Raw genomic sequence first — 15,434 nt, 5'->3', positions numbered from 1 at the left:
AGCCACAGAGCCACTTCTGGCTTTTTCTGTTTATGTGGTGCTGAGGAATCAAACCCAGGGCCTCTTGCATGCAAGGCAAGCACTTTACCACTGAGCCACCTTCCCAGGCTCAAGACATCTTCTTTCTAAGTTGGCCATCCCAACTGAAGGCTTAATCCTTTGCCTTTTAATAATAAAACTTCCATATCAATTATTTCAGGCTATGCTTTTTTCTTTAAACAAAGTCATGGTGACCTAAACACCCTTGAGATGGTGTCATGGTTCAGACTCTTGACCTAGAGCTGAGTTCAGCCCCAGCTCAAGATGTTGACCATGACAGCAAGAAGGCCACTTGACCTCCTGAGCCCTCAAGTCTTCACTTGCAATATGGGGGCGATACTCCCCACCTTATGATTTGTTGTCAGAATTAAATGAAATAATGCACCTGAGTCCTTTGCAAGTGTCTAGAATGAGAGCTAGCAAACTGTGGCCCATGGCTAGGCCACCTATTATTCCAAATTAAATTGTGCTGGAACGTGGCCATTTGATTACATATTGTCTGGTTCTGCTTCACACCAGCAGAGCTTCCAAGTTTCAAGAGAGCCAGAAGAGTTACTGTCTGACCCTGTAAGAAAATCTTACTAAAGAGTTTCATATTTAAGAAATATTTCCACCACACCATTCTATTTCACTTAACTCTTTTAATACTTCACACCCCGTGTTTTAATATTGAGAACATGCTACAGAGAAGCAGTTTTTATCATTGTTTCAAAATACCTCCTCGCTTCATACATATTATAGTTATAGTGAATAAATTCTTTTAAACATGTTCAACTCTTCAGACTCAGCCAAGTGATGATGAGAAATTTTCCCACACATGGGTTTTCTGCCACCAATTAAGTTTTAATGCAAGCTCTGTCCTCACTGTGACACTGTAAAGAAAGGGAAGAAGAGGCAGTTTTGATTTGGCACCTTGTCTTCACTGCTCCGCCTCCACAGCTTTATACATTGAAATTACTACCCTGGAGTCTAAAGCAGCCCAAATCCTCCAGGCTGGAATCTATAATGTTACTATTTTAATTTACAGCCAGTGAGGGCTTTCTTTCAGCTGTTCCTGCAGAGATTTCCCCCAGAGGCAAAAGAACAAGTTTGCATTGTCTCAACTAAGGAAACTGACCTACTCCGAAATGAGAAAGTTTCCTGGTCACCTCTGCTGCCTTTTCCGTACCATCCAAGCTGGGTAGGAGCTGAACTAACAGCCCTGTCACCTGCAAATCAGCTCCAAATTACTGCATGTGACACCTGCTGTGGCAAAGGTGTCATTGCCTAGCAACAGAGATGCTGATGGGGAGGGGAGAAGGATTTTAGAGGTAACTCCCTTTTTGAATATTGAGAAGTTGTAATTGCATGTATTTATGCATGTATTTAGAGAGTGATGTATAGGTGTGTGGAATGGTTGAATAAAGCTAATTAATATATCCATCACTTGAAGTATTCAAGAGACAGTTCATCTGTATGACTAGAATATTGTACCCTTGGACCAAGATCTCCCCATTCTCCCACTCTCCACTCTTTGGGAACTATCCATTCTATTTTCTACTTGTGTGTGTGTGTGTGTGTGTGTGTGTAATATCTCATGAAGAGTGAGAACATACAACATGTCTTTTTGTGACTGGTTCTTAACATAGTATCTTCCAGGTTTGCCCATGTTATTGCAAATTATATTATTTCCCTTTTTCTTTTTCTTTTTTTTTTTTTATTTTTATTTTTGTCAATCATGGGGCTTGAACTCTGGGCCTGGGCGCTGTCCCCGAGCTCTTCAGCTCAAGGCGAGCTCTATACCACTTGAGCCACAGTGCCACTTCCGGATTTTCTGAGTGGTTTATTGAAGACAAGAGTATCAGGACGTTACTACATAGGCTGGCTTTGAACTGAAACCCTCAGATCTCAGCCTCCTGAGTAGCTAGATTTACAGTCGTGAGCCACCAGTGCCCGGAATTATTTCCCTTTTTCTTAAGACTTAATGGCATTCTGTTGTGTGTCTATAAATACAGAGATGCCTGTTTTAAAATAGGAGACAGTATCATAAAAGATTCAGAGAACGTATATAATAGAGAAATATAACCCAAAGTAAAATAACAAAATCCTATAATCCAACAGGACTAGGAGGTTGTTTACAGACTTGAGTTTTTTTAACATCCTATTTTCTATCTGAATTCATTTTTAAGCTAGATAAGCATAGTCAGTAATTAATGTATATGGCCTAACATGTAGCCAAAATTCTCTTGTCTCTTGTATTTTCTAAAACACATAGTTTGATATAACCGATTTGAATGCTTTTGTGAATGTTACGCATGTAATGGATAGTGTATCTATACAATAGTATGATGCTAGTATTTAAAAAGTGAAATCCTGCCAGGCCACCAGTGGCTAGGGGTATAGCTAATCCTAGCTACTCAGGAAGGTAAGATTTGATGATGGAAGTTTGAAGCTAGCCTGGTGAGGAAATTGTATGAGACTTTTATCTCCAGTTAACTATCAAAAAGCCAGAAGTAAAGCTGTGGTTCAAGTAGTAGAACACCAGCCTTGAGAGAAAAATCTAAAGGACAGTACCCAAGCCCATGATATTTGTTTCTATCATCGTTATAATATTTTAGTTAATTAGATAGTATGGGTCAAAATGAACTCCTTCAAAAATACCCCTGTAAAATATTCAAGTTTTAACTATATTAGTAGAGAAGCAAAGCTAGACATGAATACTCAAAACACTGTTACTTGAAACAGTGTTAGAGAAAAGTGACTAAAACACATTGCTGAATAAATAAACAAATGTCTAAAGATTAATTCAATCAAATTAAAGTTTCACTCATTAATGCAACTTGATGCTGAACTTTGAATTTATCCAAGGCTTTCAACTTATTAAAAATCCACTTTTTTCCACAAGTCACAGATTTGAAGAAACCTGTGTGCTTTTATATTTATGTGTTAGGTACCCTTTTTTAAATTGCCATCTCAAAAAAATTAAAAAAACACACTGAGTAAATGAAAGACCTTCCACTTTTTCCAAGGAGTTACATTTCTATAGATACAGGAGTTAAATATGTCATCTTATTTTTTCTTACTCATTTTAACAGAGGAAACTATAAGTAGAATTTTGAAAATATATTAATGGGGAAGTGAGTGGGTGCTTGTGATTTTGTAATTACTGTAATTATTTACATTCTACCATCTTTCTAACCATATTTGCATTAAAATTTAAAGCAGCTTATTAGTAGATATTATTCTGCATGCATTGACTGTCCTGTGGTTGTCCTGTAAAGTAATGCAAAATTGTAGTAGTGAAATGGTGTTCTTTGGAGATTTTGTTGATTGTAGTTCAGCTCTGATCACCACTCCAGTTGAAAGTACTGCCCCAAGATTGTGACTGGAGAGCTAAAAAATAGTCTCCTCCTTGTGTTTGACTTTATAATAATATCAGGAAGACTGTTTTTCCTGTATTTTTTCCAAAATAGATAAAGGATCATTTCCTCCAGGAATTTCCTTTCTAGACAGCAAGCTTTGGTGGGTTGATGTGAATTCTAACAACTTTTTTTTTTTTATTATTATTAAAATGACTATAATTCCCTTTCAGATTCTTCCTATTACTTTCCTGCCATTTAAAGAGAATGCTTGAACAAAATCTGAACTTAACTTCATCTCCTATTCTATAGTTCATCGACACTCTTAACATCTCTTGAGATGTGTATGACTTTTGCCTTTATATGGAAAGACCCTGTACCCTTATTATTTGGTGTTTTGTGTTCTCATTTAATTTTTTCTGTTTGTTGTTGCCTCTTAAATCTATTAGAATACTTGTTATAACAATCCTTCTTTCCAGTTTTTATTTCCATTTCTGGTTGTCATGGATTAGAAATTGGTAGCTATGTTTGACAGAGCTTTATTTAGACTTGGAGCAAGTACACTAAGTTAAGGATTGTGTACACCTATCTGTACAAACCCTCATATCAGCTACATCCTTTCTTGTGGCTGCTCAGAGTCCTTCTAGTTTTTACTGCCTTTTTCTTGGCTCTTTTCCAGAAAGGTCAAGAAGTATTGATGACTGTGCAGAGTTTTGTCAAATGTAAAAAGTAATTTTTCAGATGAAGATTAAATGAACTTTAGATGCAGCCAACTTTCATTTTTGTTTTTCAGTTTAAAAGTTGCATCATTCACTTAGGATGAGTCAAATGCCATTTTATTATCAACATTCTCTAGCATGATAAATTGGGTACATTTGCAGGGTTAATTATTTTTTAGTGTTTAAAGACAGGTCAGTACTTTTTTTTGTCAAATGAGATTTTGAGACTTTTTCTGAAAAATTACCAATTGGCAAACCCTCTGCTGTGCTGTCAGATTAAATCATTGCCCTTCTATTTGTCAGCCTTGTCCTATTTCCTGTCTTAAAAAAAAACATACATACCCACAACTGACATTTATCTTAACTTTTAGAATGCTGTTTTTTTTCTCGTTTCTGCCATTTTCCCAAAGGATAGAGTTATAAAAGTTGAATTTGGTAGGACTTAATATAATACTAATAGTATCATTGTCTATTGACTGTCAATCAGATCCATCCTTGTTGTAACTTAAGAGTTAGAATTTTAACCTGCTGTTTGGTCATTAGAGAACTTATTGCCTAGTACAGACAATCAGTTTGTGTGTCTGTGTGTGCGTGCGCACATGCACACACTGTGCATATGCATGAATGTAAAAAAATTTATTAGTGTTTTAAAATGTTTCTTGACCAAGGGACATTAATTCTGAGTGGTATTATGAATGTTAAAACCCTGATTGTTTCCTGGATTAGACCTATTAGAGTTGTTTAGATAACACACTTTGAATTACTTCCTCTCAGGAAGCATTGAAACTGGAAATGTTAACCAGGCACACATACCAAAGCACTTAGATGGAACACATTGTTTCTTTTGCTCTTTAAAAAAATAAAAAGGGAAAGAAATTATGCAAATAAATCACATCTGTAGAAATCCAAGGAGACTGGCTGAACTGCCAAAGGAAGAACATTTATTTGTAAGATTCTTCATTTGTCACTGACAATGACCACAAAATTGGTCAGTACATTAGTCTCATAATTTATGTGGGGCTAATTGCTAGCATTAATGATGACATCAGAGTTGAAAACATAGACTTACAGATTGTACTCACATATGTTATGCATTTTTATATACTGAGTGGGAGTAACTTACTAAATACACACAGACAAAAATGTAGGCAAAGCCGTTGAATGCGCCCGGATACTGACATTTAGTAAGGATTACTTTGATCTATTTAATCTGTGTGCAAGACTGTCTGCTGCATGTATCAAAAGCTTACTGTCATTCTCTTCAGTTCATTTATGTGTAATACTTCCACTATACCAATCATTTTCATCCCTGTGGAAGGTTGATGTTTATAAAGGTAAATTAAGAAAAATGTAGTAAGTATACATTTAATGGATTAGAAACAAACATGCCTTGTTATTCCTTCATATTTGAAAGACACTATTGGCTCCTTGTCTATTCACTGGAAATAGTTTATTGCTAGAGTGAGTGTGTGTGTGTGTGTGTGTGTGTGTGTGTGTGTGTGTGATTCTCAACTGGGTAAACTGCCAGGTTTTTTTTTTTTACAAAGTTGCAATAAAAAGAGTTTTGCAGGCTAGTTTCTTCTAAACTAGTATATTTTGAATCCTTTGTATATGCTTTCTTCCCTTGGGATATATCTGTAATGGTATTTCAGGCTGTATTCAGTTATAAGGTTTTTTTCTGGGATAACACATTCAATAAAAATTTGAGCTAGTCTTCAAAACAGAGAAAAGGATAATCCTAAGAAGTAGTGGTTTGGGCTTGAAACAGTAGTAACTGAAAACCTAGATATCAATGTAAAAATGCGAGATGTGAAAAATACTGTGAAACTGAATTGCATAGAGTAAAATTTTTTATTGTTAATAAAAACAGTAGTCCTATTGGCCATCATTTATTGGATACCTACTGTGTTCCAAGCACAGTAGGCCCTTGTTCACATATACATTCACTTGGCCAGCAGAACAAAATAAATAAACATTATGAGGTCACTTAATGGTAAAGTCAGGATTCAAGCTCAGCTTGTAGTTTAGCTAATAAAATTAATAGTACAATATCAATCAAATTCCAAAATCCATTGATCTATATCCAAAATGGGCAAGCTCTTTCAAGAAAATGAACATGTAGATATTTTAGAGTTTGTGTAGGTTATAGAGTACTTGCTGCAAATACTCTACACTGTCAGTGTCCGGTAAAAGAAACCTCTACATACATGAATGGGACTAAGGGTGTTCTAAATCAACCTTGTGTATAAATTAGTGGGCTGGATCTAGACTGTGGGCAGTCATTTGCTGGCATCTGATCTACAAATATTGGCGCTTAAAGTAGTATCTGTAGGGATAAGTATGCCAAAAGTTAAAGTGAATAGTAAAGTGTGCTTGGGAACCAAAGTCATAAAATAACCTAAACCTTGAAGCTACAGATCATGTTAGAAAAGAAAGCCTTCACATGTCCCAAGTGCTGTCATTTAAAAAATGATGCATTAGGGCTGGGAAGGTGGCTCAGTGCTTGCCTTCATGCATGAGGCCCTGGGATTGATTCCTCAGCACCACATAAGCAGAAAAAGCCAGAAGTAGAGCTATGGCTCAAGTGGTAGAGCGCTAGTCTTGAGCTGAAGAGCTGAGGGACAGTGCCCCACGACCGACCAAAAAAAAACAAAAAACAAGATACATTAGTGGTTTAAGAAAGAAAAAAACTAAGCTATTTCTTCAAGGTCATGAAAAACATGGCCAAAGAACTCATATATCAGATGACTAGATAGTAGTTGTTTCTACTAGTATGTAGAAAAAAAGGACACTAGTGGGAAAAGTGGGTGAGATATAAAGAAAACTTGAAGGTTACTGCCTAGTACTACACCACAATGACAAGTGTCATGGTCATATAAGTTGTTACCTAGAGAAGGTAGATGTACGACACCCTCCCTCTGTCCTCCTGTGCATCTTTTTAGCCAATCCAAAATCATTTTAAACAAATATTTAGCATTCATTTATATACTTACATTTCAAAACTTATCATAATGCAGAAGGGGGAATGCATTAGTGGTATAATGTTAGGGCCAGGTAAATACTGAGTCTGAAAAGTAAACAGTTAATCTGATATCTTAAAAAATAACACTTCTCTGAGTCACCTAAAGTGGACTTTAAACATTAGCAAGGTGAATTGCAATTAAGACAATATTGTGCTGTCATTTATGTATTTAAGACTTGTGTAGAGAAATACACATTACCATGGTAACCACAGAGCTGTTGTTTTGTTTTGTTTTATTTTTACAGTACTAGTGTTGACAAATTGCTTGTTCTAGAGGTTAAAATTACACACAGATGACCTGGGATGTGATGAGTAAGAGGTTCTTTACAAAGATTGTTCTACCAAATTTTCTAAATACACACTGACAGTTATACTCGATAAGCAATATAAACATCATCAGTCAGTTTACCCATACTGTTTTTATTAATACAACAAAAAGTTCAATCTCAGCCTCTGCATAACCCTGAGACCCAAACCTGTTAAGAAAAGGGTAATAAAACCATACCAGTCTTACTGTGACAAAGATCTATAAATCATAGGTCAAATACTGTCAGAGATAATCATGCTCTTTTAAATACACATTATCATGTAAGATTACTTAAACCATATAGTTATGTTAATATTTAGATATCTACTATTAAATATTAAAGTAATACATCAAATTTTAAAATAAACAACCACATTTAATTAAATTTTTAAATTTCTTCATATAAATTTTCAGGCAAATGGAATTAGAAGACATATTACTCACATGATATAAAGTATACGTCAAACCAGAATATTTTAATATATTTATAGAGACAGTATTCACATTAAAATCTCAATACTCTCAACACCAGAGGGTTAAAGGTATGAAATTGAAAGATCAAGTATAAATTTTTTTTGTCATTTTTTCTGGGATATATTCTCAAAATAACAAGTGAATAAACTGAAAAAAAATGTTTTTGCAGTAAGATACGAGACATGGAGAATAATAAACATTCAATAACTGAATTGAAAACATTCACAACTGATAGAGTCCTAATAAAGGAATAAAAATCCGAATACATGTTGAGAGTTACCATCTGCCTATTTGGAAGTCCCAGTGATATCACGTCCTGACAAAACATCAACACATTTAATATATTTCAAAGAAAATGCACAGTACACACCACAGACAAAATGATTCAATAGGGCTGGGAAGATGGCTCAGTGGTAGAGGGCTTGCCTTGCACGTATAAGGCCCTGGGTTTGAGTCCTCAGCACCACATAAGCAGAAAAAGCCAGAAGTGGCGTTGTGGCTCAAGTGGCTGAGCGCGAGCCTTGAGCTGAAGAGCTGAGCGATAGAGCCCAGGCGCGATAGAGCCCAGGCCCAGAGTTCAGGTCCCACGACTGGCCAAAAAAAGAAAAAGATTCAACAGGTCATCTGGAAAAATCAGTAGGCAAAAATTTAAAAATAACTTAATGTCTTTTTTTTCTTTTCCCATTTTTAATTTTTAAATAATTTTATTTCTTAAAAATATTACCAAATTCACTGAATACTAACCAGCTTATACTATTGTCCATTTGCCCACATTTGTTCTTATCATCTTCTACCCCCTCACGCACCCTCATATGAACAAATACACCATATGACTTACAATTTTTCTGAATCATTTGAGAGTAAGTTGAATACATTATGCCCTTTCCCTCTTAATAGATCAGTGTATTTTACTGAAGAATAATGGTATTTTGTTACAGAAATCTGGTACCTTAGCAGTAAGGAAATTTATTTACCCTTCCTAATCAAAATTTACCAGTTGATCCAGTATATTTCATTTGCATTTACTTTTTATTTCTGTTTACGTCACTTTAATCTGAAATCATTTTTTTATCTTTTCTCTTGCATGAACATTGAGTTAAGAGTATACACTGAACCAGGCACCCATGGCTCACACCTATAATCCTAGCTACTCAGAAGGCTAAGATCTGAGGATCATGGTTCAAAGCCAGCCCGGGCAGGAAGGGCCATGAAACTCTTATCTCCAGTAAACCACCAGAAAACTGGAAGTGGCACTGTAGCTCAAGTGGTAGAATGCTAGCCTTGAGCTGAAGAGCTGAGGGACAGCACTTAGGCCCAGAGTTCAAGACCCATGACCAACAACAACAACAAAAGAAAGAGTTTATACCAGCCATTGTACTGGAATGTTTCTCAGGCCAGGAGTGTAGCTCAGTGATAGAGTGCTTTTCTAGTATAGTTGATGCCCTAATCTCCATTCCCAACACAAGGAAGGAAGGAGGAAGGACAAATATTGCTCAGTTTGTCTCATCTTTCTCATGTTTAGGTTCTGGGATGTTACATAGGTGAGATCCTGAGCAGCTCTGACTATACATTGCTGGTATGCCTCTTTTTGGTGGTACTTAATTTGATGGTCTAGTCAAGGTGTTTGTTGTCTTTTACCTCATCTCAACTAAGGAAAACACTTAAAGCCATTATATAACTTCTTTCAAACTTGATGCATTCAGCATTCACTGGTCATCTTGTGTCAACCAATCTTTACTATGATAGCTGTAAAACAGATTTTTCTGGTTCAGTCTCTCCATATTGTTTTTCCCCATTCATTTTCTTCACTTGTCCTTTTTTTTTGCTATCAGTATATACTTGGCAGTTTTTATTTTATTAGATTATAATAAAACATTATTAGATTATATTATTAAATTATAATTAGATTATAATTTTATTAGATTATAATAGTATATTTATTGTGATTCACAAGTTGTCCAGGTGCTGTCAGTAGGAACCAACTCAGGCTGGGTCCTGTTTTTTTTTTAATTTTTTATTGTGAAAATACTGTACAGAGGGGTTACAATTACATAGGCAAGATAATGATCAAGCATTGTTGCCTCTTCCTTTGTTTCCCCTTCCCATCCCTTCCCATCTCCCCACCCCTTCTGTGTTCTTTTGACACATGCTCCTTGTCTTATGAATGCTTTACTGTCTGGCACAACCAAATGTTCCATTTGGCACAACCAAATGTACCTCTCCGGTGCCACACCTGGAACTGGTCATTTCTTTGAGGGATCCTGCTTCCTTTTACTAGAGAATAGTTTGGGTCACAGGGAACTTTAGATCCTAGTTGCTTGGGAAGAAAGCTAAAGTGTGTGTGTCTGTGTCTGTTTATTTGTGTGTGTGAAAGAGAGAGAAAGAATATATGTGAATCATTTAAAAATCTCCAATTCTAAATCAGTTCTCAAGGAGTTCTGTCTTGCTCACCTGCTTATACCGCTTTAACCCATCCCATGTTTCCGTCACTCCTTCCACAGTAAAAACTGTAATCTTTAACACATCAACATACTCACTCATTTACTCCGTCTTACTGTATACATAAAGTTGATTCACATGCTTTCTGTACATATTTCTCTTAAAAAGGGTTAAAGAGAACAAATGATTATCAATATCCCCCATTCCCACTCCCCTGCTACCAGCATTACACAGTCAAAGGCAGTTTTCAGGATTGACAATACCTAGGATAGAGCAGCATTCCAGATTAGTTGTCTCTGTACCCAAAGTAGTTATTTTACAAATTTGGAATACAGTTGGGTTTATCCATTTCTGTTTGCATTCAGAGTGGTTCGTTTTTAAATCTTATTGACTTAATTCTTTGTACATGTATAACACTCACATACATCCTAAAAGGAAAACTATAAAATAGTTTACTCAGAGAGATTCCATTTTCACTCATGTTACTTTTCCTTGGTTCCTCCCTACCCTATCTGCTGTAAGTACTCAACTTCATTATTTGCTGGCTTATTCCATTCCTTTTTTCACAAGAATAAGAAGAAAATACATGCATACCCCCTTTTTTCTTTTTTTATTGTAAAGATACTGTACAGAGGGGTTACAGTTGCATGAGTAAGGTAATGAGAACATTTCCTATCGATCCTTGTTACCCCCTTCTTTATTTTTCCCCTGCTCCCTTTTTTCTTAAACAAAAACGTATGTATATTTTATAAACTTTATTGCATCTTGGTTTTATCCCTTTAATATATCATACAATTTCATATCAGTATATCAATAATCTGCCAGCTAAAGGTTCTTTTGCTGTATTCATATGGAAATCACAAATAGGCAAAGTGCAGCTCCCATAGTTGCCAACAACTCTGAGCTTTGAGTGCCAGCCGCCCAGCACAAGCTGCTAGTGCTAATAGCTCTGTCAGCTGCCTTTGGTGGCTGCTCAACTCACACTGACTCTTTGGAGCTCTTCCCATTGCTGGGACCAGTTCTCTATAGCTCTTCTCTCTTCATCGTTTTTTACCTTCCACAATCCTTCACCTCTCCATTGCCTCTCACCCGCTCAGCACTTCTGCAATTGTTCACAATCTTAGTTCTCCAGTCTCTCCAACTGTCTACTCGCTGGAACTTATCAGTTCTCTTCTAGCTGCTGGATGTGTGCAATGCTTGCAGGAATTGCTGTTCTTCTTGTTGCCAGCATAGCTCAATCTAATCATGCTTAAAGACCATAGAACTACTCAAATGAGGCTTTATTGGGGCCTAGTTTGCAGCACAAACGGGACAACAGTATGTGAAAAGGAAGTCACCCTAGAGGCGGTGAGAGAATTGTTTGCTTATATAGCTAACTTGCAAAGCATACACACATATTTTGGTATAGTATACTAACTGTACCTTTTGCATAATCATACTAGTGTAACTAAGACTGGACTGGCCAGCCTGATCCTGCTGTCGTGGGCAGGAGACATCTGAAAGTCAACAGAAGCTGCGCGTAGAGGGAGATGTGCTGAGCTCTGAAGTCATCACAGGGTGTCTAGAGTGATCATGACTGAAACAGAGTCTCTTGACACAGCAGCTGTGGAAGTGATTTTGCCTGGAACTGAAGCAATGGCTTCTGTGGTGGTCATGGCAGCTGTGGCACTTTCTTTGGCTGGACGCAAGTCTCTTCCAGGTGGCAGCGGCTGATTAGAGTCTCCTTAGCAGCTGTAAAGTGTTTAAAGTAGCTACAGCTGTCATGATGACTGCTCTCGTAATCCTGAAAGAAGCAGCTGGTTGATTGACAGCTCTATAGATTCTACGAAAGCAATGGGACTGAAGCTGAGGTTTATACCTTCTCAGATGGAACTTCAAGAGTGGCAGCATTGTCACTTTTAGCCTTGCAGGACTCAGGACGTCAAGAGACAGTACAGCTGACCTATGTCTCTGTCTGACCTGAGATAGTCACCCAGTTCTGCTCCCTGGCAGTAGCTACTACTGTACCTGGCCTAGCACTGTCAGTTCACTCACTAGACAGCTAGGAGGAAAAAGACATGAAAGATTTTTTAAAACAAAGATATAAAACAAAGCTTGACATTCTCCTATAAACCTTTATCTAACAATACTTAGCCTCAGCCAAACACCAGCTTGGAGGACTGGATTCTCCTAATCTGTCTCCATTGTCCTCATGCTTTTTTGCGTAGGACCATTGTGTGTGTATATTATAGCTCTTCTAGTTGGTCTCCTCTGGGCATTTAGATCATTTCAGAGACTGTGTAAATACAAATAACGCTGCAATGAACATACATGCATAGTTTCATAAAATTAGAAGATTGTCTTTAGGTAAACTCTTGGACGTGGGATTTCTGGGTGGAAGGATGAATGCAAATGTAGTTGGGTTCAAACATGCCTGATACACCAGTGTAGTTTGTCAAAATTCCATATTAAAATACCTCATTTTCCTCGGTATGTGTGTATATCCATGTCTTGATAGGAAGTTCTTTACCTGTGTGTTTGAAAGACTAAAGGCATTAACCTGCAGTTTGATTGATCATATTTGTAGGTTGCTTCCGGTGAATGCAATGAAGACACTGAAGTTTACAACATCACCCTGTGTACCGGGGATGAACTCACTCTTATGGGGCAGGCAGAAATCCTTTATGCTAAGACTTTCAAGGAAAAGTCACGCCTCAACACAATCTTCAAAAAGATTGGGAAGCTCAATTCCATCAGCAAGCTGGGAAAAGGCAAAATGCCATGCCTCATTTGCATGAATCACCGGACCAATGAAAGTATCAGCCTTCCATTCCAGTGCAAGGGCAGATTTAGCACCCGAAGTCCCCTGGAACTTCAGATGCAAGAGGGTGAACACACCATCCGTAACATTGTGGAGAAAACCCGACTCCCTGTGAATGTGACTGTGCCCAGTCCTCCACCCAGAAACCCATATGACCTCCATTTCATCCGAGAGGGGCACCGCTACAAGTTTGTGAACATCCAGACCAAGACCGTGGTGGTTTGCTGTGTGTTGAGAAACAACAAGATCCTCCCCATGCACTTTCCATTGCACTTATCCGTCCCCAAGTTCAGCCTCCCTGAACACCTGGTGAAGGGAGAGCTGTGGCCTGAAACCCTGGTCCATCACTGGCTGGGTATCTGTCAAGAGCAGTTTGACATTGACGAGTACTCACGGGCTGTCCGTGATGTGAAAACAGACTGGAACGAGGACTGCAAGAGTCCCAAGAAGGGCCGCTGCTCGGGCCACAACCACGTCCCCAATTCCCTAAGCTATGCTCGAGATGAGCTTACCCAGTCCTTCCACCGGCTTTCAGTCTGTGTATATGGCAACAATCTCCATGGCAACAGTGAGGTCAACCTCCATGGCTGCCGGGACCTGGGGGGAGAATGGGCTCCCTTTCCTCATGACATCCTGCCCTACCAGGACTCTGGTGACAGTGGGAGTGACTACCTTTTCCCAGAGGCTAGTGAAGAGTCTGTGAGTGTCCAAGGAAAGTCAGAACTCCCTTATGAAGAGCTTTGGCTGGAGGAAGGCAAGCCCAGCCGTCAGCCTCTCACTCGCTCACTGAGTGAGAAAAGCAGATGTGACCCATCTCGAGGCTCTGTCAGGTCTAAATGTACAGCTTCTCCTCTTCTTGTCCCTGAGACTCTTGGAGCTGCAATGAAGTCTTCAGAAATTGCCCTACCTCCACCTCCGGTGCCTCCCAAATCTGAAGCCGTAAGTTGTTTGCTTTTGAGTGGTGTACCAATCTTTCTGTCTCTATGCTTAGTCCTCTGTACTGTTTGTTTGGACAGTATTGGACCTTGAACTCGGGCCCTTTAGGTTGCCTTTAGGTGCTCAACCACTTGAACCACACTACCAGCACCACTCATTTTTTTTTAAAGAAAGGGTTATCATAATAAACAAATGTGCTTAATTGGATTGAAATACCAATGTTACTAGGTTACTCCACTAATAAGGAGTTAGAGTCGGGTGAGAGTGTTATGTTGGATGAGAAACTTCTTGAGATATTTTTTTTGTTGGTCATGGGGCTTGAACTCTGGGCCTAGGTGCTGTCCCTCAGCTCTTCAGCTCAAGGCTAGTGCTCTACCCCTTGAGCCACAGCTCCACTTCCCTTCTTGAGATATTTTAAGAAGAAATGTTTAAACCTGACTTTGGAGCTAGAGGCATTAACTCGAATGGCAGAGTGGAGACCCAGGGTTCTCATTTACAGAATAAATAAGCAAACATATAAACAACCAACCCACCCTGACTTGTTATTTCCTAGAAAACTGGTTATAGGAAGTAGACCCTAGGCCAAGAAAGAGGTAATTGCTCTAACAGAAGTATTTGGTGACAATGCCTAGACTATATAGCAGCTAGTAACAGTAAGTGGTAGGGAGAAATGAGGTGCTTGGAATATAGTTTGAAGATAGACCAACAGTTGTCACTGACATTGAATGGACGAGGGAAGTAAAGGAAAGCAAGCAATAAAGGAAAACTGGGTGTTTAGCAGATCAAAAGTGGATGTTAATGTCATTTGCAGTGATAGGATGTCTGAAAGAGAAGAGGAGTATAGAATATGAGAGACAGCAGAGAGGACCCAGGAGGCATCAAGCATCATTTGTAACTTTTTCATGTATCCCTGACAGTACACTGAGGTAAAGCATGAGTCTGTGTACACACACACACACACACACACACACACACACACAGAGCAGAATCAGGTGCCATATTGTTATGCTTAGATCTTAAAACATTACCCAGAGCTAGATGGATCTCCCATGAACTTTTCATGCTAAAAGATCAATCAGGAGCTGTGTGGAATATGGCTAGCGGAGCCTATGGTTACAGTGTATATGGTCCTAGGTTCAATCCCCATAACTCCCGAAAAAGTAAAAAGTCATTACAAATAGGAGAAAGGACTTTTGGCTTTGGTGTGGGTTTGTTATTTTGTTTTGGGTTTTTTTTTTTTTTTTTTTTTTTTTTTGAGTAACATCCACTCTGAACCTTTGCTACTCAGTTTGATCATTGTATGTTGTTATACCTGAAGAAAGGATGCACTAAAAGGATCAGACAGCATTATCTTTATGTG

At 38.2% G+C, this 15,434-nt stretch overlaps 1 protein-coding gene across 2 annotated transcripts in view; it reads left to right on the top strand.

The window, feature by feature from the left end:
• Garem1 (GRB2 associated regulator of MAPK1 subtype 1) overlaps positions 1-15,434 on the top strand; it is a 174,789-nt gene that overhangs the window by 140,389 nt on the left and 18,966 nt on the right. For both annotated transcript variants that reach the window (XM_042675335.1, XM_042675334.1), the window contains exon 4: positions 12,905-14,077. In XM_042675335.1, the coding sequence (XP_042531269.1) occupies positions 12,905-14,077 (1,173 nt within the window). The remainder of the gene's footprint in view (positions 1-12,904; positions 14,078-15,434) is intronic.

The sequence above is a fragment of the Dipodomys spectabilis genome, unplaced genomic scaffold, assembly GCF_019054845.1.
Source record: "Dipodomys spectabilis isolate Male_0828 unplaced genomic scaffold, ASM1905484v1 ptg000024l, whole genome shotgun sequence".
Taxonomy (NCBI): Eukaryota; Metazoa; Chordata; class Mammalia; order Rodentia; family Heteromyidae; genus Dipodomys; species Dipodomys spectabilis.
This window is presented reverse-complemented; position numbering and strand designations above follow the sequence as displayed.